Source organism: Vidua macroura, chromosome 5, assembly GCF_024509145.1.
Source record: "Vidua macroura isolate BioBank_ID:100142 chromosome 5, ASM2450914v1, whole genome shotgun sequence".
NCBI lineage: Eukaryota > Metazoa > Chordata > Aves > Passeriformes > Viduidae > Vidua > Vidua macroura.
In genome coordinates this window covers 24,346,101-24,370,001 of record NC_071575.1, presented here as the reverse complement: position 1 = coordinate 24,370,001, position 23,901 = coordinate 24,346,101, and the positions used below count along the sequence as shown (strand labels likewise).

The 23,901-nt window shown below is 42.5% G+C and overlaps 1 protein-coding gene across 1 annotated transcript in view; it reads right to left on the bottom strand.

Annotated features, from left to right (window-relative positions):
* Positions 1–23,901, bottom strand: part of PAH (phenylalanine hydroxylase) — a 33,982-nt gene extending 10,081 nt beyond the window's left edge. The window contains exons 1-5 of the mRNA XM_053977702.1: positions 23,778–23,901; positions 19,588–19,695; positions 9,660–9,843; positions 4,216–4,304; positions 1,980–2,047 (exon numbers count right to left, since the gene is read on the bottom strand). Coding sequence (XP_053833677.1) covers positions 1,980–2,047; positions 4,216–4,304; positions 9,660–9,843; positions 19,588–19,695; positions 23,778–23,819 — 491 coding nt within the window. The 5' untranslated portion in view covers positions 23,820–23,901. The remainder of the gene's footprint in view (positions 1–1,979; positions 2,048–4,215; positions 4,305–9,659; positions 9,844–19,587; positions 19,696–23,777) is intronic.

Sequence of the window (23,901 nt, the reverse complement as noted above, 5' to 3'; positions counted from 1 at the left end):
CAATTTATTTTTTCTTTCTTGATATGAAGGAGCTGTTTTACTTCTTGCTCTAGTGAGCATTATATTAATGTTTTCTGTAAAAACATGAAACAATCAGCTCCATAATACTCTGTTGCAGTGGCAGAGAAATTCTGATCTGTGCTTTGTGCTGTAACACATGCAGACTCCAGCCAGTTTGACTTTTTATAATTGTAAGGAGCAATTATGAGTTAAATCCCACCCTCAGGCCTCCACGTGCGTAGCTCATGTTGAAACTAACAGGAGTTATACGCCGCAAGCAATGCAGTTTGGCCTCCTGTGAATAACCAATTCCTTAGCAATAATGTTAAGGCCATAGGTGAATCCAGCAGCTTTGAAAAATCAAAGGGGTTTAAGTAACTTAATAGGGTTAACAACAATGCTGGAACAATGCTGAAGCTTTCCAAGCCCCAGAGACCCATTGTTAAACTCTTGATGACACCCCACCATCTCCCACTTTCTCATTTTTATCTTGAGCCTCAGGGCAGTTCCTCTGGAGAGCCATCACTTTTTGTCTCTCTGTATCAGCTCTCCTTGATCTGTGGAGCTTTAAACATCATGTTGAATTATGAGGATTGCTGGGGGATTTTTGTTCCTATAGGACTCCTAAATAATCCTCAACCACCTTCCAGGGCTACTGGGGGAAGCTATGGCTTAAAAACCCTTCAAATTTCAATTAAAAAAAAAAATCTAGGGATCAATGGGACCAGAAGCAAAGTAAGGTAGAGGGAAGAGCCAAGCTAAAAGCAAAGAAAAGAGAAGTCAGGGAAATTGAGCATTCAACAAAAACAGTGGGTAAATCTATCATGAGAGGAGGCAAAAAAACAAAGGCAAAGTAGAGGCAAACAGCACAAAGAAAGAGGACAGTACAGATGCAAAAGAAGGGATACAGAAAAGGATTAAATTAATGTTAGAAAGAACACAAGGCAAGCAACCACTGACCCATCTCACTGTTGCAGCTGGGTAGCACCTTTACAACTCAAGAACCCTTTCCTTTTCAGTGAAGCCTGATAATTTTGGTTGTGCCTCTCCTCCTATTCATTTCTCTGTATCTTCTGTGGGATATTTAAAAATGGACATTAGATCTGTACATATCTGGACACAAAAATCTTATCCAAATTTTCTAGGTATAAACTGGGTTTCTGACTTTTTTCAACTGACATTTTGTACTTTCCATCAACCAGTCCAATTTTGTTTCTCCTTTTGTGATTACAATATTAACTCTTTGGCTCGGGGGCTATCTTTTGCTCTTGTGCAAATTGTAGCCCAAAATTTACAATAGATATTAATTTTTCTTTGCAAACACAGTTTTTACCAGTCCCAGCAAGAATAAGGCCCAGTAGTACCAATCTGTACATGTGAGTGTCTCTGGGAACAGAATTTTTCCTCCTCCAGATCTGATCATTTGAAACAATCAAATAAGCCTGTTCTAATTGAATTTATCATCTCTTATTAATTTATTTTTCTTGGGAAATGAAAGCCTAAATTACTGATTGCAGCTGGATTAGACATGATAAAAGTAGGGTAACAGACACTGGATTAGCATCAGAACCATATGTTATTCATTATTTTAATAGTGTATGCAGATCCTGCTTTAATGTTAATGATAGGCACTCCTCCCCCAGCCCTGGTTTAATGGGGAATACCAGATTTATTCAATGCTCAGGTCTTTATAGCAGCAACAGTCTGCTCCTCAATTAGACAACAAAGCTGGGAAAGAGGGGACTTGTTGGGAGAGAAGTGAGATGACGTCTCTTCTGAACGTGTGCCTGGAACAATTTACCTTTGTTTTGCTGTGATTTGGGGATAAATGCATGAACAGGAAGATTTAAACACATGTCAGAGAAAAGCCAACAAACAGGAGGATGCTTGTGGAAAGGCAGGGATAGCCAGCAGGATAAGCACCCTAGGAGAGGGTAGGAGACGAGGGCTTTCTTTGCTCCCATGCAGTGGGTACTCACTGTCTGTAGTTGTAGGCGATGTCCGCAAACTCCTTCCTCCGGGCCCGGTACACAGGATCTTTGAACCCCTGAAGCAAAACAGCAATGGTCAGTCCATGCAAAATGGTCAGTAAGTGCAAAAGGTGAAAAGCCTTCCTCCCAGTGAGGAGGCATGGCTGGTGCATCCAAGAAGTGCAGCAAGGTCAGTGGAAAAGCTGCCTCGGTTCTGCCAGGCTCCACACAGCCAGGGCAGCGCTCCTTCCTGGGCTGCAGAGACGCTGAGCAGCCGCTCAGCCACAGTCTCTCACACCATTGCCCCCCAAGTCCTTTCTTTTTCTCATTTCCACTTCCCATAAGATAGGGAAACTTGTTCCTTTACAGCAACAACAAGATGCTCCTGGCAAGAGCAGCCCAGAATTATCAGTACTTGGATAACCATGCCCTTCTGGTTTCCCTTGAAGCTTGTTGCTGTCCCTGGCACAGCTGGGCTGCTCTAGAGAAACAGAATCAAACACATTAGAAACACATTCATCAACTCAATCGGACCTTTTAGGCAGATTTTCAGAATGAACCACACTTAAAAGTGCTCATCTTTCAAACTGCTAAAGGATCAGTAGTCACTTAGCAGGCCAAAAAACCCTATTTGTAGTAAAAATTCAACCATTTGAAGGCAATTAATGACTACAAAGAACGTCTAATAGACCTTGTGGCTGGGAGCTTGACCTTTACAGCTAATTAGCAATAAAACCAAGGATAAGAAATAAAACCTCTAAATCTTCATCTGGGATAACCATTTGCCCACCCCAATGTGCCTGCTGTTTAGACTAAAAGATCCTCAGAACCAGGAGTGCCTTCACCACTTGGAGTGCAGAAGTCCTTTCAAGCTAGATGCCCTTCTGCAGGGCAAAGAGAAACAGCTCCCCGGGCACTGCAGCAGCCCATAAATGCATCTCTTAGTGGTCCATGGCACATCTGGACTGTGTGGGGCCACAAAACACAGCCAAGTACAGGAGGCAGCTGAAGTGGAGTGTAAATTCAAGAGTGTGAATCAAAAAGAGGTAGCCAGTGGCCAAAAAAATGCTCTGTCCAAGGTTAACCTGTCATAGAGGTCATTGTAATTAAATTCCATGCATCACTTAACTACTAAAAACACGGGCTCCTTTAATTTCTCTTTTTCTGCACTCTATGGACTGACACCTATTTACCCCAGCAGCTGGCTTTCTTTTATAAGGAAAAATTCACTAACTAATTCTAGGAACTGGAGGAGAGACACTTAATTCATTTTTATATATTTTGCTTTTCTTTCTTTTTTTTTTTTTTCTTGGTTCTTTTTTCAAATACAATCTTGGTCTATTCCCACATGACACACAAGGGGGCCATTGGCTCAGTGTACCTCCTTTCATTCTGCCTCTCATATGACCACAGTGAACATCATGAATCATTGTACATGGTACATAAAACGTCTTGAATTAAGCAATAGGTAGTGAATGACTAATCACCCCATCTCAATTAAACTAATAGCAGCAATTTTTCGTGCATTGCATGTAATTTATTTATAATCACCCTATCTCAATTAAACTAATAGCAGCAATTTCTGGTGCACTGCATGGAACTCAGTGTGTTTTGACAAACGAAAGTAAGTAATTGTTTGCTTGGAGAGGGAATAGAGGCAGAAAATATTATTGTATCTGAACAAAAATGAAAAACTGCAAAACAATTTTTTATCAGCTAAGTCAACGAACAAAACTTTCTGATGCTACCATTTAAACCATAAACTTTTTGAACCAAGAATCTTTTCTTTTGTCACATCTCACCATAAAAGTACCATGTCAGATTTAGCATCCACATAACAATACACTGAGCTAAATCATGTGTAGGTAATCAAGGACAAAAAAAGTCTTTCTTTCTCTGGGCTATGATATGTTGCTTCTTTTTCTTGTTAGTGATACACAAAGTGAGCCTGAAATCACTACATCAGAGCCTCCTGGGAAGATTAGATGTGTCCTTGTGTAGCTCTGTGCTCTGAAAACCACTACAACTTTTAAGATCCCCTAGCATTTACTAAATTGTAGCAACCTTTGGTTTGATTTACTCCAAAACGAGGGATTGGGCTGATTATAACCCTAGAAATATGGTAGCCTTCTTGTCCTGTACCATGTGAGATTCAGTCTACTAGATCTGTACTAAAAGAGAGAAAATTTAAATTAGAGAAACATCAATGCCAATAACAAGAAAAAATTCTAAAAATAATTCTTACAGGATGATCAGCATCCAATTCTGCTCCATAGCTTAGGATCTGATTGGCAAACCTGTCCAGCTCTTGGATACTTCTTGGGAACCACGGTACTGCAAAACAGAAAATAAATAGAGACTGGTATCCTTCTTTGTTACTTGATTTTTGGCCTTCTTCTAACATTTTCATCTTTTCATCATATATATAAAGAAATATAGGCAAGGGGCTAAATTCTTTCAATCCTTTTCCCCGTAGTAGGAAACAAGAACAAACCAAGCAAGTTGTCTTGAATTTGTGATTGTTTCACACTGTTGAAAGAATACAGAACATCAAGAGCATCTGAACCTTGGTGCAGAACTGGCTGGTAATGTTTATGATTTTCTGTTTATTACTTCTGGTAATAAACTTCTTGGCTTATCAAAATGGAGAAAACTTTCACAATAAGCCAGAATCATCCCCTTCAAAGGAATCACAAGAAATTCCACAACAAGGATAAAGAATTTTTTGACTGCCTGAAGCACTCTAAGACCTACTTGGTGGCCTCAGTTGAGCTAGGATTCTGAAACAAAATGACAAATGGCATCCTAATACCTCAGACTAGCACTGCATCACTGTAGTCTCTACACAATAATGCATTAACTTGATTCACTTTCTTGGTCTGGTTCTCTATTGCCTTGTAACTCATTCTACATACACTGTCTCAGGCACAGCCAGTATGGGAGAAGGGACCATGCTGACCACACAGAGTGTAATGTCCATGTGACCCTCTTGTTACAAAAAAAACATAAGGTGAAGGATGAAGAAGAATCACAGCAATTTCCAGATGTGATGTGTTGAGATAAAAAAAGAGTAGGTCAAGCATCTTCATGGCAATTCAATACAAGGACTGGGCAGGGGCAGCCTCTATCAGTAAAAAGATTGCAATTCATTGAGGGATTTTCTTGTACAAATGGGTGATGCTTGCTCAGCCAGTGTTTGGAAAACAGCTGATTCCCTCTGTGCCTCTGCTCAGCTGGGAGCTCTGCTGCTGGGCCACACCACCCCATCTTATTTTGGGGGCCGTGCCAAGTGAACCTGATCCTCGGCCAGCAGCTGCTGAATGAGTTCCCTGCAGTGCCTTGGTGATGGGGCTCATCCCAGACCTGATGGACCACCTGCAGGATAAGAGGATCTCTGTCTCCGGGACTATTCAGCTGTGCTTTGTGCCGAGCCTCACAGCACGGCTTGTGGCTCTGGGTTTCTGCGAGCCAAGAGGTGCTGGAGCAACAGCAGCTTTACAGGGCTCGCTTTGGGGTCCGCTGCTCAGCCCCAGGCAGAGAGAGTGCCCACTCCCTGCACTGCTGTCCCATCACCAGCCTGGCTCCATGCTGGGAGCCTTCACATTCTTTTGCAGCTGGCGGCTGCTGGCCAGGAAGATCCCGGGATGTCGGAGCTTTCCGGGATGCAGGGACCCGCCGCGGCTCTCACAGGCACCCCCGGCGGCGCCTCCCCTTCTCCCGCCCAGCAGAAGTGGGATTTGGTCCACCCTTCTCCAGGATGCGCACACTTCTCTTTGCCCTAAAAAACAGACCTGAGCAAGTCACTAGATGGCAGCAGCAGACCCAGGAAAGTCCCCAGATGGGTTTCTTTGCTGTTGGGTGTACCGTTGGTTCTCTTAGTTGCTCCAGAAATATTTTCTCCCCTCGCTGTCAGAGTTTCCTGCACTTCCAACCCCTTCACTTAAATTAGTCACAGGGGGGAGTAGAGAAAGGTATGTTTGATCTATAGAGAGTGGTCACTACTTACACCAGGTCCTGCCCATTTTCTCTCTAGGTTTATTTCCTGGCTGTATCCTTGAGTTTTGTGTGATGGTGGGGAATTGCTTCACTGTTTTGTGCTTCAGACTCCCCACTACCAGCCTGGTAGGCACACTGGTGAATGGTTTTGTATTAGGCACTGGGGAAAAAGGCTGGCTGGCAGCCCCACAACAAAGGATTTGTCATTGTTAGAGAGAAAACCACTCTTCTCAGGGATGCACCATGACCTGAAGGGTCCAGGCTGTGTAGAAAAATTGGTGGGGGCTGAAGTCTGCACTGGATTATGGCAGTGATTTCTGTAGTGCTTTGCTGGCCTGAATCAGAAAGGTCTATCTGGGCAGGGTTTGAACCATTGCTGACTTACTTTCCATACTGACTTCCTTTCATTAAATCTTATTCTCAAGATTGTGTTAGTACTTGGTGCAAACCTCATTAAAAACTCAAGGAAAAACCAGCTCCAGGCTGATGTGATGTCAGTCCTTAGTGTGGAGATGGGTGACTTGCTCTTTCCCTAAACAGGACAAGCAACTTATCTTCCTGGCATGAAGTTCTGATCCTGCCTAACCAAGCACAAGAAGTAGCTAAACAAGAGCAGGTCTGAGCTTGCAGAGTTGGATGGAAGTGGCAGGCTGTGAAAGGGAAATCCCAAGGAGACTTAGTGCTGCTTGTACCAACATAAGTTATGTTGGGTCCTGAAAAGAGCTGAGCTTTCCTAGCTCTCATGGAAATGAGAATCAAAGACTCCAAGCACAGTTCTGGGGCAAACACTGCATGAAGTTCATACAGCATTCACATCAAGGGCCAGGGTGAAAAAAAGCTACTGGTGGGTCTTCTGCCTAGATTTGATATGCCAGGATGCTGTCCCCAGCCCTCCCAGAAACTATTCAAAAGATCAAATCAAATTACCCCCTGGCTGAATCTATCCCATATTTTGTTTGCAACATCCTCCTCCAGTCCATTTGCCAGACCGGCTGGCTGTCTGCACGGCCATTAATGAACTGTCAGGGCGAGCTCTTGCAACACTGGGCCTCTGTGAAGGTCTGGGGGGCAAACATGGGCTGATCAGTAATAAATATTGATTTGTCTGTAAGTGAAACAGCAGCATTTATGGGATGGTGCTGGATACCCAAGTGCTGACCAAATTACCGTGGGGTCAAATGCTGAGCAGAATGCTAATAAGCCATTTAAATGAGAGGCAGCAAAGCAGGGGCAGCGAGGACTTCTGCAGAATCCTCCACTTGGACCATTGTGAGGAGGGTCAAAGACAGGTCTATGCAATTTATAGCAGTTCAAGGCGCAGGTTTAGCCCTTTTTTAAACACTCAAATGCTCTGGCTAGCCTCAGGGTCTAGCAAACAAGGCCCCTACAGATCCTCAGCTCCCAGTTTGTTTCAGAAATGCAATAAATTGTCTGCATTTCCCTAATGCTGCAACAGAATAATATTTAATTATTTTTATTCATGGGCTCCAAGTAGACTGCAGCTACCATCTTGTTTCCAAAAGGAGCCGCTAGGAGATGCACTGTGTTTTTACAATGAATCTTTACAGTGTCTTTACAATGAGCTTTTGGTGCAGCAGCTGCCAGCCCTTGTCATCTGAAGCTCCAAAGCTACATTTGAATTTAGAGCACTTTTCTGGTCTGCTCTCACCTAAAATCATGCTGTTGATCCAAATCTGATATTTGTAACTATTGGAATGTGTCAATTAAATGTTGCATTTAGTTAAGAAAAGATACTAAAAGCAGTTAAAGTGACCAAAAAAAAAAAGAAATAAAAAAGAAATAGCCATTCATTTATCCCTTGCCCAATAAATCACACACATACAGTGTTTAACACTGAGCTATACAGAAGGGACAGAATACAGAAATTTACTGAGTGCCCACAAAACAGTGCCCCAAGAACGGGACTGCGTACCTCCCACAGGAAACAGAAAAATAAGATTTTTCTTTCTCAAATCATGAGCAGGAGAAAAATGAATCCTTTGTGAGGAAAAAATGACAGTATCCTAGGCTACAGCAAAAGAATCAGTCCCATGGGATCCCAAATTGCCTCTGGAAGAAAACCTTCCCGGCCTTTACCTGCCCACTGAGACAAGTGTGGCAACATCCCCACAAACCATCTGTCTGAGATTTTGCTCCCTGGAGGCATAGTGCTCTTGTTCTGTGATTTGGGAATAAGATTTCACACAGGCACATCTGTGGACTATGACCAGATTTGCCAGGAGGATACATTTGAAAGACAAGCTGGTCTAAAACACACCACAAGGCCTGTTATTTGTTAATACCATCACTGATAAAGGACAGCATCTCACCACACTTCCTACAGCTCGGGCTGTTCCCATCTCACTCTGCCCTTGTAGTGCCTCTGCCCAGGATTTGCCACCCACAGTTCATCCCCTAAGCAGGGCTTGTTTGACCTTTCAAAATATGGTCCTTGGAGGATTTCAGTTTGACTGGGCCCTTATTACTCATGAGAGGAGTTGAAATTGAAAAAAAATGAGAAAGGGCAAGAAGAAATATCAATCTTCCTCTCTCTCCACAGCAATAAATTGTTCCCATTTTATAATATTTCTGAATTGCTGAAACTAACAAACACAAGTTATCCTCTCAGACAGAAGAGGATCAAGTCCCTTTTTGAAGCACTGACAGGATAATCTAGCTCAAAAACTCCTTTGATCAACACAGTAACATGCAATGAAATCCTAATCCTACAGCTGACCACAGGAGTTTTGACTTCTGTGAGGTCAGAATTTCACATGCAAGACTTTCCTGGATGATATTTGAGCTGTATATGATATTAGAGCTGTATCTCTGTCTGACTCTGGCATATGTTTATAGACAACTTTATTATTTAATAAACTTCTTCATTAACTTCTTCATAGTAGTCAGAAAAATGAATGTTAAGACCTGGTGGGTCCTGTAGCTTTCTTCTGGAAATAAAAAAGCCCCCAAAAGTGAACCTCATCAATCTGACATGACCATATATCACCTAATCAAGCTTTTGTCCCTTTGTCTATGAATGGAGAAAACTGACTCCAAAGAGAATCTGCCTTCTTCTTTTTCATCTTCAAATGTAATGTCATGGGTAGGACACAAAGGAAACAGTAAAAGGATTACCAGCACTGATCTCAAGAAGGTATTAATGTCTTTTCATGTTGTTCCTAGGAAGGAAGAGGAAGATCCAGGCCTAAAGTATTTAAAGTCTGAAATCCTATTAAAATCACATCTGTTATCTGAAGAGGCATTTAAGTCTGTCTCATCCTATCTGCTGGGCAGCCACCACTGCACCAAGTAGCCTCAACTCCAGCAAACCTCTGAGAATTAGGAGCAGGAACAACTCAAAAAATCTTTCCTTATTTCCCCCTCTGAAGGCAGAGCTGCAACTGACCTCCCTGAGATTTCTTACAGTAATGGAGAGTTAGTCCTGTTCCCACCAAAGTGGGTGGCAGACCTCCCTTGTTTCCCAGGAGACCTAGTCAGAATCATGGCAAAAATTTACACTGACAGAAAATCTCCAAAAGAAACAGTTTACAGTAGAGGAAAAATAAGGACAGAGAGAGAGAAATGTAGCCACAAAGATCCAAGAGGATCTCCTTTACTACAGGAAAAATAAGTCATTTCAGTATGTGACATAAGTAGTCTGTGTCAATGTTAACCTTGTCAGCATATCCTTACCAGTGTCCTTCTTCTTTGTTCGTGAGAGCTCATGGACTGTTGCTCCAATGTCACTTCTCAAGGACTTGATGATCTTGTCCAGTGCTGGGACATTCTTGCCTTCCAAGTTAATGAAGAATTCATACTCATCTTTGTTGAGACGTGAAGGTCGGGACTCAATGTGGGTCAAGTTTATACCTTTTTCCTATAAGAAAGAGAAATTTTGGTCCCACAGTTTTTGGAGGAAGGAATATACATAAAGACTGGATAAATACATGTGTCAGTCAACAAACCATATTGTACCATCCAAATAACTCAAAAGCAGCCACTGGACTCGAGGACTTTCACAACAGAGAGAGAAACAGAAAGAAAGAAGGAGAAATATGTGGGATTCAGCCTTGTATAGAACTCCATCACAAGGACTAGGCACTACTGAAGGCTTAGAGAAAGGTGGAAGCAGGATACAAGTTGTAAACAGGCTTTGTATTGTAAATGGCAACTCCAGTCCCTCAAGCACATAATGAGAGCTTGTCTGTGTTGACAGTGACATTTCCCCAGGATCAACACGGGAAGTAGGCGTTCCACCTGCAGAGTACCCTCTCATGGGAAACTGAATGCTGTCTTGATGAGCATCTTGAGAGAAGATTGGACGAGCAGGCAGCTGGGCACCCTGTGAGATAAGCTCCTGCCAAACCTCTGCAGTCACCTGCAAAGCCACCTGCAGTTTTCAGGGCTGTGAGCAGCTGTTGGGCAAAGATCCAAAGGGAAACATGGATATGCATTAAAAAAGGCAGTACAGGTTTGTGCAAATGAAAAGATGGGTGTTTTAAATCACTGGATCATGGAATTGGTGAGGTTGAATGGGACCTCTGGAGATCAGAAAGTACAACAATCTGCTCAGGTTGCCTGAGCAGGTTGCTCAGGGCTCTGTCCAGTCAAGTTTTGAGACTCCTTAGACTCTCTGGGCAACTGCTCACAAGTCTAATCACCCTCACAGAGAAGGATTATTTTCTTCAGCTCAGAAATTCAAGTTCTGTCTTATCAAATATCGTTGCTGACCATCAGCAGTGTCTCCTAGCTCTGAAGAAAGAGATCATTGGCAACTATAGCCAGTGGGAACCTGACCTCAGACACGCTGCCATGTTGATGTGTAAGCAACAAGTAGCTAAAAATCCTATTTCTCCAACAAAAAAACAAACAAAAAGTTCAGGAAAAAAACCCCAGAAAGTCCAAAAGAAAAGTACAGGAACATCTACGCCTATTAACTGAACTCAAATATTTTTCTTGAGCACTATAATTAGAATATGAAAATACTGCTTTCTTTCTTTTTTTTTTTTTGGGGGGGGGGGAATTTTTTAAACTGGTTTCCATGGACATTGACTTTGCCCCCTGACCATCTTACCAGACTCACACTGGTGCTGCAGACACAGCATGCCATGGCCAGGTCTGGGCTTCTGTCCCCTGGGAGGAATATACAAATCCCTGGAGGAAATCTGGGCCTGAAGATCACAGAATCATAGAATAATTACACTCAGAAGAGTCAGAGGGCTGACACATGATGAACAGCATCCCTGGAGAAACTTTTGGTTTTCATCTTTCAAGCTAAAGAAGACTCCAAACTAGATGGCCCTGCTGGTGTCAATGTCAAACCCTTTGCTACAGTGGGGTCAGGTTTTCATCCACAAAGTAACACTGTGAGGATCTACTTTTGACCTACAAGGAAGAAAAATGGAAGATTTTTTAGCTGTACATCCCTCTTTCTGAGCCTCATTAGGGTTTTCTTTGCTCCCCTCAGTGCTTGCATAGCGCAGGAAGGCATCTGGCCATCAGCAGTGAAGGCCTGATTTACTCCTCCACAAAAGGCAGTTTATTTCTTGGTAGGAAACATATATGCCACTACTCTGTTTCCTGAGCATTGCACACTACAGATGAACTCAGATTGTTTGGCTAGATACCAATACAATAAGTTGAAAAGGTCAAAAGCTCATTCACCAACCGCTGCTCTTGAGAGATGCTGTCCCCACAGGGCCATCTGCCCAGGGAGAGAATGGCCAGCACTGTCCTTGGCCCCGGGGACAGTTTGTTTTAGGCTTCTCAAACAGACTGCACATTGTCCTGTCCATGTGGTGAGGCACTGAGAGCTCCTGACAGAGAGCAGGCACAGGGAGCTGCTGTGCCTTTGCTGTGTCTCACCATCCTCATCCTAAAAGTTTTCTTCCTTATGCCTACTCTGGATCTACATTATTTTAGCTTAAAACCATCACCACATGTGCCACCCCATGGCCTTGCTAAAAACTCTGACCCTATCTGTCTTTCTTATAGGATCCCTCTGAGTACTGGAGGGCCACAATAAGATCACCCCAGCACCTTCTCTTCTCTGGGATGAAGGCTCCTCAAACTGCATCCCTTTGGTTTTTGATGAGGCATCTCTTTTACTGTACCAGCTCTCCATCTGGGCTCAGTGAGCAGCTGCACAGACACCAATGCCCCTAAAATAAACAGAACGATGCAGGGGTTGGGAATGAAGAGATCAGCTGCAGGGTGGGCACGAGACATGCTTAAGGCAGCAGGAGTATCAATGGCCCTCAAACTATCACAGCCTAAGACAGTGAGAAAAAGAGGGGAAAAAAGAAGACGGAGGAAGGAGCCCATGGAGAGAGTTACCTCCTTTCTTACACCTGAGAGAAGCAGAACACCTTCCCACAGAGTGTCAAGCTGCTTTGCTGTTTATTTGAGGGCTATCTGCCACTCAGCAACATGCAGAGCCAACCTGTTACCTCTTTCTGACAAGATTTCAGGCCCTCACAAAAGAGAAACTGAAGGGAGCACCCTTCTGGTGACTGTTTTTACAGCAAGAATCCAGCAGCATATGTCCAGCTCCCTGAACTGGCACTCCTGGAGAAATGTGTTCTTGTGTGCTGTGCCTTGCTACTAAGCCCTTGATTTCAAAATATTTACAGTGGCTCTATTACTAGAGTTGCTTTACAAATCTCAATTTCATTCTAGTCCAACTACTCCATCTAGTGTTTAATCTTCATAGTTTCACATTGTTCAGAATTTTTTTGTATCCCTGATGTTGCCAAATCTTGCTGTTGCATCACATTTCTCCCAATAGATGATGCTTTCTGTAAAGCTCCAACTTCTGGAGACAAATAGTTACCTGAGAAAGGAGAATGAGGGCATTTTTTTTTTTGTTTGGTTGTACGTTTTAAGCAGTTTTCAGTCTCAATTTTTTAGTAGAGATTGACATCTTGACAATCTATGCCTTCAAAAGCCAGCTAATTAAAGTTATTCTAGTTTTATGAGCTATTTTTTGTTGATGGAACCTAACACCTTTGGAAGATCTCAACTGTCACATGTTTTGTGTTGAATTCACCCCACCACCCACTGCAGCTGTAAGAAACTTGGAGAACAGGTTGGTACTTCTCTCCTCCTCTTCAGGTTTATGACCAGGGGAGAGGTTGAGTCTCTCCCCCATGGACACATCTTGTCATACAACCATGTGCCTGCTGAAATTTCTTTGGTTGGTTTGTTTGTTTTTTTCTTAAAACCCCCACTCCGAGGGGTGGAAAAACTCAGCTTTCATTATTTTAATATCCAAGTAAACTGGACCTCTATCACTGCCCATTAGAGAAGGAAGTCTCAAGGCACGTTCTCAGAGCTCAAAAATCAAGTTAGAATTAGTTCTGAGTTAGAAGGGGGTAGCAATACAAATATAAATTTAAAATAGAGACAATGATGCATGCAGGGAGGAAATTGTCCCATGTCCCTCCCTGCCTTACCTCACAGTGCTGGATCTCAGCCTTGGCTTCCTCTCAGAGGCTGTGAAGCAGCCCCAGCCCCTTGCCCAGGTTATTCATCCCAACTGAGCACCACCTATGCTGCAGCTGCCTCACACAAGCAGGAGAAAACCAGGCGGGTGTTGCAGTACACCAGCAGTCCTGCCGAGGTCACTGCCAAGAGAATTTAGTCCCACCCTCCATTTAATGGCCTGGTCACTAGAAAAGGAAAGTTGTGCATTCACAGCTACACAGGGAAGATTTCAGTAGGGATGGATGCTTTCTGAAAATGTTATAGGTTACTACTTCCCAGAACACACACATCCTTCTGTTCACTAATTACTAAATGCTCCTATATATGGTTCTAAAACTAAGTACAGCTGTGAAATCCAGCTGCAGCTTGTTTTCATGACTGTTGTCAATAATGAAGTTTGGCTTCATCAGGAGACCCCACATTGTTACCAGGTGAAGAACTTTCAACAACACTATGGTGCTACTAATCAACACTAAGTGAGAATTTGGGTAAAATCTCCCAAAAGAAGGATTTTACTTGCACTTTCTGTTACCAAAAAAAAAAAAAAAAAAAAAAAAAAAAAAAAAAAAAAAGGATGAGATGTTCTTTTAACCCTTGCCATGGTTTTCCTGAAGGAGGACACTTTCAGAAGCACAAGTATAAGATCAGTGCTTAATTTTCATAGATCAGAGGACTTAGGAAGTTACAGTGATGCTTTTAGCCGTGGATTCCCAAAGAAAAGGCAAAGGCAGCCATCTGATTCAGCTCTACTGTCCAAGGGCCTGCCTCTCAAGTGGAGACAGTGTTTCCCCATCTTCTCCTTCACAACTGCTAGGATTTTCCTTCCAAGCTCATGGAAGAAAAGTGTTCCAGAGCAGGTTCCTGCCAACAGTGGGTGCCAGAGGGCAGCTGGCTCTGGGGCAGCCCCTGATGTCCATCACTCAGCTCCAAACCTGAAGTTTGGTACAAGGCTTGCAGCAGAATCTGGTTACAAAACACGTGGAGCAGGACAAACCAAAAACGTGACAGCGTGTGGCATTGCATAAGCACCTGTGAAGAGAGCACTCCTCTCTTTAAACCCATGTGGGTTCATTAGATCAAGAAGTCCTGCTCTTGTGGCCATAGGAAGAGGAGGGATAAGATCAAGGATGTGGATTTGGAGCAGTGTAATGATAGATCATTGATGTTCATATGTACAGTATAATGAAAAAACAATCTTGTGGTAGCAGCAAGCCTGGCCAGTTCACTCATCACTGCAGACACTTCCAACACACCCCCTGGCCAAAGTGACTGTTTTCTTCCCCTGATTTTGAAACAACCCCAACCACCGCAGAGCCAGTGCCTTCCCAGGGGACAAAGAGAGAACAGTCATGTAGGACTTTCTGGGGAATTAAGTTCCTAAACAGAAACAGAGCAGAGTTACCCCTGCTGACTCTGAAAGTGCCAGGTCTCATTTAGTACAGCTTGTTATTCCCATGTCATCCTTCCATGGAACAGAAACTTACCCCCATGGGACACAGTAACTTATGCTGGGAGCAGGAGTACTTGGTGCAAATCAACTTGTTTTTTTTTTTTTTTGCTTTTGAGCTAGAGCCTTGCTCACTGATGGCTGCACCTTGCACTGAAGTCCTGCTCTGTATCTGAGAAGGTCCCATCACTGAAGAAAAGACAGCAGGCTCCTCTCTTACAATGGGTTAAGCAAACTTGTAAAGTATTCCAATGTTTGCCACTTAAAACAGCTGATTATTTACTACTTGTAAATCCAACAGAAAAAGAACTTCAGAGAAGATTAGTGTATTCACAAATTCATGTGGAAAATCTGCAATTGAAACTGAAGGCAATCCTTTCTGTATATGGAAATTTCTGATGTCTTTAATGATGAATTTAACTACAGAAAAGGAAATCTTTGAGGGACAACAATAGGGGTTTTTCTTCACTTTTGTCTTTCTTTCAGAATGAATTTTGTTGTTTAAAAAGCTACCTCAATTTCAATATTCTTTTATCACTACAGAGAAACAAGTATTTCCACCAAGTGTAACACTTGGGTTAACCCAAAGGGCTCAGTTTTGCTTTTTCAGTTTTGATAAGAAACCTGGAAGTTTTGATACGTTTTTCAGTTTTTATAAGAAACTCTTGTTTTTTGGCCTCAACTTATACTCTGACAATTTTTGATGTATCCAGAGAATCAAAAAAGAATCACAATTTCATGATGACTGGTCTATCTTCCTGATTTTAAGCATGATACTTTACTCACGTGTGCTGTTCTGTTTCAGATGAAGGAATTATTCAAGTTTTGGATGCCAGGTGTCATCTCACAAATAAACAGCAAAGAGCTGCACCAAGGAGTACCTCGGTGTACAGCAGGGCCCATTAAAATTAAGTCGGTTCAATGACCCTGCTTGGTGGATTTGCGCTGTCCCTACAGCCACTCTCAAGCCTGCAAGAGGACAGAGGTGACAAAGGGGCTTTTCAAGTGCAAAACAATTGGCTTTAACAAGCAAAAAGTGAATGTCTGCCACATCCCAACATGCAAATAGAGCAGCTAGTGTGGAAGCAAAGTGGATTCAACTTTAGCAATCTGTTTATTGCTGAGCATGACTGAGCTGCTAACACTTTACAGCACATCAGAGTGTGAGTCTGGCCCTGCAGACACATCTCTCCACAGGACAGGTGCAGAAGGGGTTGTACTGCCAGCAATGGCATAGCTCTACGCTATGCCAGTCCAGGAGGAACAGATTCATGCAGTCAGGCAAGAATTTGCAAACCAGAGAGAAGGGACAAGAGCCAGGGATCAGAAAAGCTTAGAAGTCTGATGAGGTCAGGTATTTAGATGGGTCTTCCTGAGCAAACATAAGAAAAAAAGTGGAAATAATCAAGTATGTTTTGGACCTAAAGCCAGCAGACAAAAAGAGCTGAGTTCACTGAGGAGATTCCTCAGAAAAAAACCCCTTCAAACTACATAGGAAAAATAAGAGTTGTCACTGTAACCACATACTTGTGTGCAACTGGGACCTGAACAGAAAACTAGTGTTTGGGTCTTTGAGCAAAAAAAAAAAAAAAACAACGTGAGCGTGTAATACTCTGCCAACTGCGTGAACAACCTTGAGGGATGTTTGAGTAGGACAAACCTTACTTTTTCCACAAAACACACTGAAATTCTCTTAAACTTGGTGTCTCAGAGGACATAATTCTGTGCTATGAGCACTCTGTAGCCCTTAGCCTTGAGCCTCCTGGAGGCTCCTGGAGGATTGTTCCCTACCTTCAGTCCACCCTGGCTCCCATAATGGGGGCTTACCCCTTCCATCTGGGCTGTGTTTGGACACTTATTCCTTTCCTGGGTGGTTTGCTCTGTGGGTGAGTAGGGATTCTAGCTGCCATGATGCTTGATGAGCCAGAAGTCTTGGACCTCCTGATATCCAGGGCAGGCCCAGGCTAGAGCACACCCTTTGGTGTCCCTTTGTCTTGCTGCCCATGGAGAACAATGTGTGACGGGCTAAAGTCTGGACAGTTTCACCCAGCCCAGGAGTGGGACATGGGTAGGGTGTGAACCTGGGAGTGCATGCCAGGAAGGGACTCAAGAGTGGTTGAACAATGCTCCCACAGAGTAAAAAAAACTTTTTTCCAGTTCTTAAACCAAGGAGAGGATGAGCCTTCCCAGGTCCATACAGAAACCTCCTCTATAGAAAGACATCCTATGTGCTGATGGCTCCTCAAGATTTCTCCTTTCTTTAGGTATCCCCTCAATTCACAATGACTTAGTCTGGATCTTGCTTCCATGCTTCCTTCCCTGGGGGAGAGGGCAAATTTTCAAGTGTTTCATATTTACAGCTCATTCAACCCTCCCCCTTTCCCCTTCATGTTCCAGACTGGTTTTATAGACTGTCTAGAAAAGAGGCAAAATCCTCAAAGCCAGTGCTGGAGGCACTGTCCCTTAATCACTCCCAAATCTGAACTGGGAGGAGAGGGTTGAGCCTCTCTGCCTGCATTCCCATGTGTGAGTACCCAGAGAGGTGCCAGGAGTCTGAGCACCCCCCACTTCAGCAAGGAGCAGAAAGTTTACAGACATGCAACACATGGCCATCAGCACCAGCAGCTGCACAAGGTGTGCACCCCCTCCATGAAGTGAACAATTGCAGCGCCACATCTGCTCCTAGAAACAGCCTGATCTTATTTGTGGCTTGTCAGCTTTCTCTTTTCCTACTGCGTGTGGCTGCATGAGGCAATGACAGCTGGAGCAGCCATCCTCACATCTCCTCTTGTGGGGCCCCTCTGAGACAAATCCACCACATTTCCACAAGCCAGCAACAAGATGGTGACACAAACCAGGGGACAAGACTGAGTGTCTCCCTGGCCAAGGAGCCCACCCACAGAGAGTCTGAGCTAACTTCAGTAGCATCTCACAGCTAATCTTATTAGGCAGTGAAGGAGTACAAGACGGAAAAAATTCACTCAAGTTCTTCCTGTTTGTTTCCACTCTTTACCTGCCTATCACCACTTTCCCTGTCTGTGCTGTGGATATCACTGAGCACAAACTCTGTTTCTCTGAGGCACCATAGCTATGGCCCAGATGGTAAAGGGGGAAGGTTTTCCCAGCTGAGAATGTATGTAAAACTTACACCTCTATGCAGTTCTTGGAATGGAGTTACAACAGCCCAAAGGCTGCTCTGGTTTACACCAGGAATTCATTAACAACAGCCCTGAGAAGCTGTCCTTGTACCATTAAATCCCATCATCCATCCATCATCTCCCCTGTACAATGCCAAATGTAAAACTGATATAAAAGCACCTATGCCAGGTCTCTTGTCAAGCTTGGTGCTGGAGGAGGCCGAGAGTTAGCACAGAAAGAATTGGCTTTGTTGGGGTGGAAAACCAACTGAGTCCCAACCTCTCAGCTGCAATCAGGGCCACTGGGAAAAAGTGACTCTGTTGGTCTAGTTTAGGTATGTGCTTTGGGGCAAGAAATCATATCCAAGAAATGGTTACTTCTCTCTTTCCTATACTAGCTCCTCTACAAAGTTTTCTTTAGAGCTGACACCAATTTAGTGAGTAGACATCAATGCATTTAATAAGAGCATATCAGTACTCTCATTAATTCATTTACAGACATGCATATCATTGACATATGGACATTTTGCAGGATTGTTACTGGTCAATTCACAGATTTAGACTTGCTCTTCTGTTGTTAGTGTGAATTCCCTTTTATCTTAATGAATCAAATATGTCGTAAAACTCATAATTCTTTTTCTTTTGTACCCGTAACACACAACCTTTCATTTCCTAGTAAATTCAATTTACGAATGGAAAGTATGCAGGCCACAACTTCTTACAGCGTTCTAAAGAAATTGCTGGTTTCAGGCGCAACTATTACATTAAAAAAAAAAAAAGCCACAGAACCAATATAAAAGTGTATTTGCTTGAGAGCACAGAGTACACAGCTGTGTGTTGCAACTCAACCATCCTGAACTGCAATGATTTAGTGCTTTTCAAACAACATTCATGACATCTGGGAAATATTTCTGCAAGAATAAATAGGTACACAATGTCCTGAAAGGTAAATGGCTCCATGTTTCCCTAAAAGCTTTCCAAAACACTCAGCATAAATTACTGAGTCCCTTTGGTGTAAAAAAAAAGTGCTGTCATTTTTATGCTGTTCTGTAGGCACCCTCTACCCACTCTGTAGAAGTACTGCAGGTGGGAGAGAGTAGAATTTTTTATATCAGACATTTTTTGGGGGGGGACAAGAGCTAAGAGCTGCCCCCAGCAGAAATACCTCATGCAATGTGGGTTGTGAGTCACATAGCTCACATGCAGGTTATATTTGCCCAACAAGTTATAAGGTAAATGATTTGGTTATAAGTCAATCTTAGGTCACAGCCCAACTCACCCCTACCTCTTACTGCAGCAGTTATGATTAAATATTTCTCTCTTAAGTGAAAAAAGCACATTTTTCACACCCTTGGGTCAGTTAAAGGTAGAGGTTTTAGTTTAAAAAAGCTACTTCTGCCCCAAGACTTCAAGGGATTTTAAGCCCAGAAAAAAAATACAGGCTGCTTTCCCCTGTAATAGTAGTGAAATAGAATCACAAACACAACCTCCAAGACCCCAAGAAAATGTGGCTGCAATACAAAATTGTAAAGACCTGAAGGAAAATATTTACCTCAAATGTGCGCAGGACTTTAGCCAATGCCCCAACTTCTTCTTTCAGAGAGAAAATCAAAGAAATCACACCATTTTTACTGGGTGAGTCTTCAATGTAGCTAGATTCCTGAAAGGAAAGAAAAAATACACAAACAAAAATCACTACCATTCACCCTAGGGAGTCAGTTTTGCCTTTCTCCATGTCCCTTTCGCACAGCACCAGCAATGTAAAGAACATATAAAACAGCTCTAAGCAGGAATCAAGGCAACTGCTGCTGCAAGAAGCAGAGCAGCTCTGGGGCTGCTCTGATTTATGATGGTAGAGACACAAATCCCTTCTCTCAAACTAGAGCCCTCGTGAGAGCAAGGAAGTCAAAAAGGACATGCAAATAAACCTAATGCCATCCTTGTCTCACCTCACCCCTCAGGAATGACTGGAAACATTACTGCACTTTGGTTTCAGCCCCAGTGTAAAGTCCTTCTCTCAGGCTTCTTTTTCATCAGCACTCAGGGTTAAGCAGAGCAGTGTAGATGAGCTCTGTGCAGAAATGCAGACCATGATCTGTGTTTCCTTTCAGTTCTGCTTGTACCTTCCAGGTATCCCCAGGACAGAGGTAGTATTTACAGGAAGGATATGGAAGATGATTTTAAAACAAAATAACAACATCAAGAAAAGAAAATCAAATTTAAAAAAAAGAAAGAAAAATGTTGGAGCAAACATTTAGATCTTCCCTAAATCCCATAATGAGTAAAGACTCAGTTAGGGCAAGATGTGTTTTCATTTATGTTTGTTCCCTTTTTCTTATTGATTTTCTACTCTACAAATTCCAAAAGGCAATTTCCAGTACTCTCGAAGGTTTATTTTCATTATTTTCATGGTTCTCATTACTAGAATGTCTTTGTGTGTCTCTACATGTGTTTCTTTTCACAAAAGCCCTGTTAAGTAGGGCAGAGCTATTTTACCACATCTTAAAGAGGAAAATGAGCCCTGGAGTAGAGGCAGATCTTAAAAGCTGGGTATTTGGCATGGCAGGTAAATGCCTGCTGAGATTTCAATCACCTAATTTTTCTGATATCAGAGTAAATTTGATGTACAACCATCACAAACTTTTGGAGGCCACATTAATATCTTATTTGGATGTTTATTTCATTTTTTTAACATCTACTGGCCTTGGACAAATTGCCTGTGGTTTTTATTTCAAAGATCACACGAGACATCTGCAACACAGGAGTCCTGGTGTAACAAATCCTGGGCTAAAGCTTGATTCAAGGTACCCATTCAAATATTCCTTATAAAGATCTGTATTTTTGGGCAGAGCTTGCTCTTATTATGGCTATTGCTCAATTGAACATATAAATCAGAGTAAAAAGAGTCCCAGTTCCCAAATATTGTCCTCAGGAAAGATAGCCTTTGTAGAATACAAATTAATAATCAAAGCCAGCTGCCCTGAAGCCATAGAGTTCTTGGTGGGCCTACATTTCCTGAGGCAGAGCTATGAAGAGCTGCCTTCTTTTGTAAAGTAAATAACTGTTGATTCTTCAAGCCCTGTCCAAGGCTGCCTCCAAGGTTGCTGCTAACAGGCTGGCCACACATTTTTCTATCTGGCTTTGTTTCCAGAGGCTGCAAAGTTTTCCAAGTGTCTTTCAGCTTTATGGGGGACCTCTAGTGCAAACTGTAGTAGAAGTGCTGCACCAGAAGGAAAATTGCCACCTGTTCAGTTGTGACACTTCCTGCAGCATCTCTTTGTCTCCTAAGTCCCCATCCAGCCAGGGAGTCAGCCCAGCTCTTATATGGGGAGGACCAAAAGGAAAAGCTGCTGGAAGTGATGTGCCAGCTGGCTAATGAAACCCATTTACACCTCAAGCAACCACAAGGGAAAACGATGACAGGAGTCTGGCAAAAGTCAAAACAAATGTATGTAGTACTGAAATTTTATGGTAGTGTGACCAAAACTGTCATCTCAAATACTGTCCATGCATTGCTTTTTCCTTCTGTTTTCACCCACCACAGCCAAAACTGATCTCAAGGACAGAACTGGCTCCACCATTGTCTGTTCAATGGATCGAGATTTTGGTTTTCACTGTCTGCAAGGAAACTGCTCTAAAAGACATGCAGTTATATAATTAAAATATTCTTGCCAAGAGATGCTGTGAGGATCAACTTACATGAGATTGACTTTAATGTGTGTGACAAATAAAGAATTTGTGGTTTGCAGACTTGCAGGGGATATAATGCAAAGTTAAAGCCCTGCAAAGTAATTCTGATGATAATAATTGATCTCTTTGTACAATGAGATTACACAAAAAAGCCTTAGAAAATCTTTCCAAACTCACTGGTCACTAGCTTCGATTTGTTGAGATCAGCTGCTTTCAATCTGTCCTCAGTCATTCTCCTACTCTTGTAAATTGATTTATATTGGTGCTTAAGAGAAAGACACATTGCAGTAGGGAGTAGGCACTAATGCTGTAAACAGCCTCACACTTGCTTAACTTCTTGCACATCTGCATATGCACTCAGTTCCCAGGAAGGTCTTTTAACAAGCATCGTTCCATGCCTGAGCCTGTCACAGAGGTGACATCTTTAATTGCAAAGGGGGAGAAGACTAAAATGATTGTTTTCCTGGTACCCAGTTCTTATCAGGATATATGGAGGCAGCCTGCATCAATACACACTGCAGATAATAAACCTCAACACATGCACTGGAGGTGATAGCAGCAAAAACAGAGGCACTCACATTATTGTTGAGCTTTTTGTAGTACTTATGCATAGCTTTAACTGTTGATCAGTTTTTCCATTCTCATTTTGGACTTTAACTTCTCGTCCCTCAACACAGATGGAGGAATTGCAGCTTTGGGGTAGTTCTGCTGTTTTGTTACTTATTGTATGATTCAGAGTCGAAGAAATAATTTTATTGTGTCTGTGATATGTATATGTGATTCATACTGTGCATAAATTCAGCTCTAATTTTTTTCCAGCTCTGTTTTTTTTCCAGGAAATAAAATGAGAACCAGTTGAAGAGCATTAACAACCATCCCTGGACCTAAGACAATCTCAAAGAAAGTGTTATATAGATGCAAGGATAGGTTTACCTGAGCACAAACCTGTATTTTTAGTTAGCCACCTTGCACATAGATTGGTATTGCCATTCTAACACAGGTGGCAGCATTTGGGGTCAATAACACAACCCTGTCAGCCTTCTAATCCATTGCTGAGACATTTAGCTAAAGCCCTTCAGAGTGAATTCCAACACTGGTGAAGCCAGAGAAAGTTTTTTTTTTGCAATTTCCGGGATATAAAATTTTCACCTCACTGCTGTAAAGTTCAAATTTAGAAGGGAAAAAATATTTCAAATTAAAAGATTTCCAAGTTACTTGTGAAAATGGAACTAGTTTCCAAGTCAGATTTCTTAAGGCATTTAAATGCTCATCATGGCAGTCATTGTTGAAACCAATCAATTACAGAACTCGGACAAGCAGCAAGGTGAAACTCAAGAGAAATATTCTGGGAGTTCAGCTTCAGCACACAAAGAAGGAGGAATAGAGGCTTCCTTAGTATCTCTGCTCTTATAAAAAAAATAGAAGCCTTTTTTTTTTGCACATCTGATGCAGCTGGTCTCTGGCTTCAGCAGCATTGCATAGGACACATAAGTATAGATTTTTGTCCTAATAATTAACCATGCCTGGCCTCAGGTTACATCACTTGCCCCTGCAGTAATATCAGTGCATGTATTTAAAAGGCATGAACTTCAGGTCTTTCCTGTATTTCCCAAAGCAAAGAGTTCAAAGTCAGTCAGTAAACATTTAAAAAAAAAGACAAGAAAGTCCCAGATTTACCAAAAAGCTACACCAGAAGAACACATAACTTCATCTGTTTTCCTTTAACAACAGAAGACAGCTTTTTCATTACACATGTTTAAGACCTTCAGTAAGCTTCTGGTCTTTTCTGATTCTTTGTATTTTTGCCATGTACACAAGGATACTGTTGCAATGTTTGTTTGCATTCTCACTGCGTTTTTGTGAGCACAATTAACAGCAGACAAATATGGGAGCTGCCAAAATTGTTCAGGTACTGCAAAGCATCACAACACGCCACCTGGATTTTTCCCCTCTTGGGTCACACTTCCTCTCAGAGAGTGGAGGACAAGTACAGGAGTGAGGGAGGACACCCCTCCATCTCTGCAAAAAGCAGGCACAGACCCCATCACTTACCTGGAAAGAGTCACCATTCATTTTGCAGTGCTGTGAGTCCATGTTGCAGAGGCAGCAATGCCCACACAGGAAGGCCCTTTCACTACAGCAGGTAAAGCCTTCTGACTTAACTGCAGGGGCCAGA